Source organism: Saprolegnia parasitica, assembly GCF_000151545.1.
Source record: "Saprolegnia parasitica CBS 223.65 unplaced genomic scaffold supercont2.423, whole genome shotgun sequence".
Taxonomy (NCBI): Eukaryota; Oomycota; class Saprolegniomycetes; order Saprolegniales; family Saprolegniaceae; genus Saprolegnia; species Saprolegnia parasitica.
This window is the reverse complement of record NW_012156817.1, coordinates 1-696: the sequence shown is the minus strand read 5'-3', so window position 1 is coordinate 696 and position 696 is coordinate 1. Positions and strand designations below refer to the sequence as shown.

Below are 696 nucleotides of genomic sequence, written 5' to 3'. Positions count from 1 at the left end.
CTGGGGGTAAGAACGAGATTTCTAGTTTCATGCATAGATTCTTATATTTTGCCCAATCAATACGCATTGCACGTTACGATGAGCCAATCACCGATCCCAGCTTGAGAAAAGCAAAGTCAACAGACGAGCAGACAGGCCCATTGTTGCCAGCTACTTTCTGCAAACCTTCGGCGGAGATCTATCGGTTCAGAAGCACTTCTAGGAGCAGTGGCTCGGAAGTTGCTCGGACACATTTCAGAACCGTCGAGCATGCTGCCGACGGACCCGGCGACGTCACCGGCGCCGCGTGCGAGCAAAGAGACGAAGCGAGGCGACGCCGCCAAGCGCAAGCTGGGCACGCGACTCCGCCAGCTACGCTACGTCGCGCAGAAGCGAGAGCACCTCGAGCACCTCGAGGGCTCGGTCCAGCAACTGCACTGCCACGTTGCGCGCTGCGAAGGGCAGCTCGAGGTCTTGCGCGCGGTCAATGCGCCCCACGACAGCGCGCTAAGCACCGCCGTCGAGTTCTTCGCATCGTTTCGGCATGGCTACCAAGTGCATCGCCCGCACAAGCAAGCGAACCAAGACGCATTCCTGCACAGCGTCATGCGCCATGACTTGCTTTTTATGAACGAGGTACGCTGCGAGGACCAGCAATGCTATCGCGATACATCTTCTCTCGACTAGAGAGGCATCGAAAAGCTCTTTGCCCAGTGG

General features: G+C 57.5%; 1 protein-coding gene across 1 annotated transcript; it reads left to right on the top strand.

Moving 5' to 3' along the window:
- Positions 1–249: 249 nt before the first annotated feature.
- SPRG_15517 (hypothetical protein) lies at positions 250–666 on the top strand (the record flags this gene model as incomplete). The annotated part of the gene is made up of 1 exon (XM_012356283.1): positions 250–666. One exon carries the CDS (start codon positions 250–252, stop codon positions 664–666), a length of 417 nt encoding a protein of 138 aa, XP_012211673.1.
- Between the last annotated feature and the right edge of the window lie 30 nt (positions 667–696).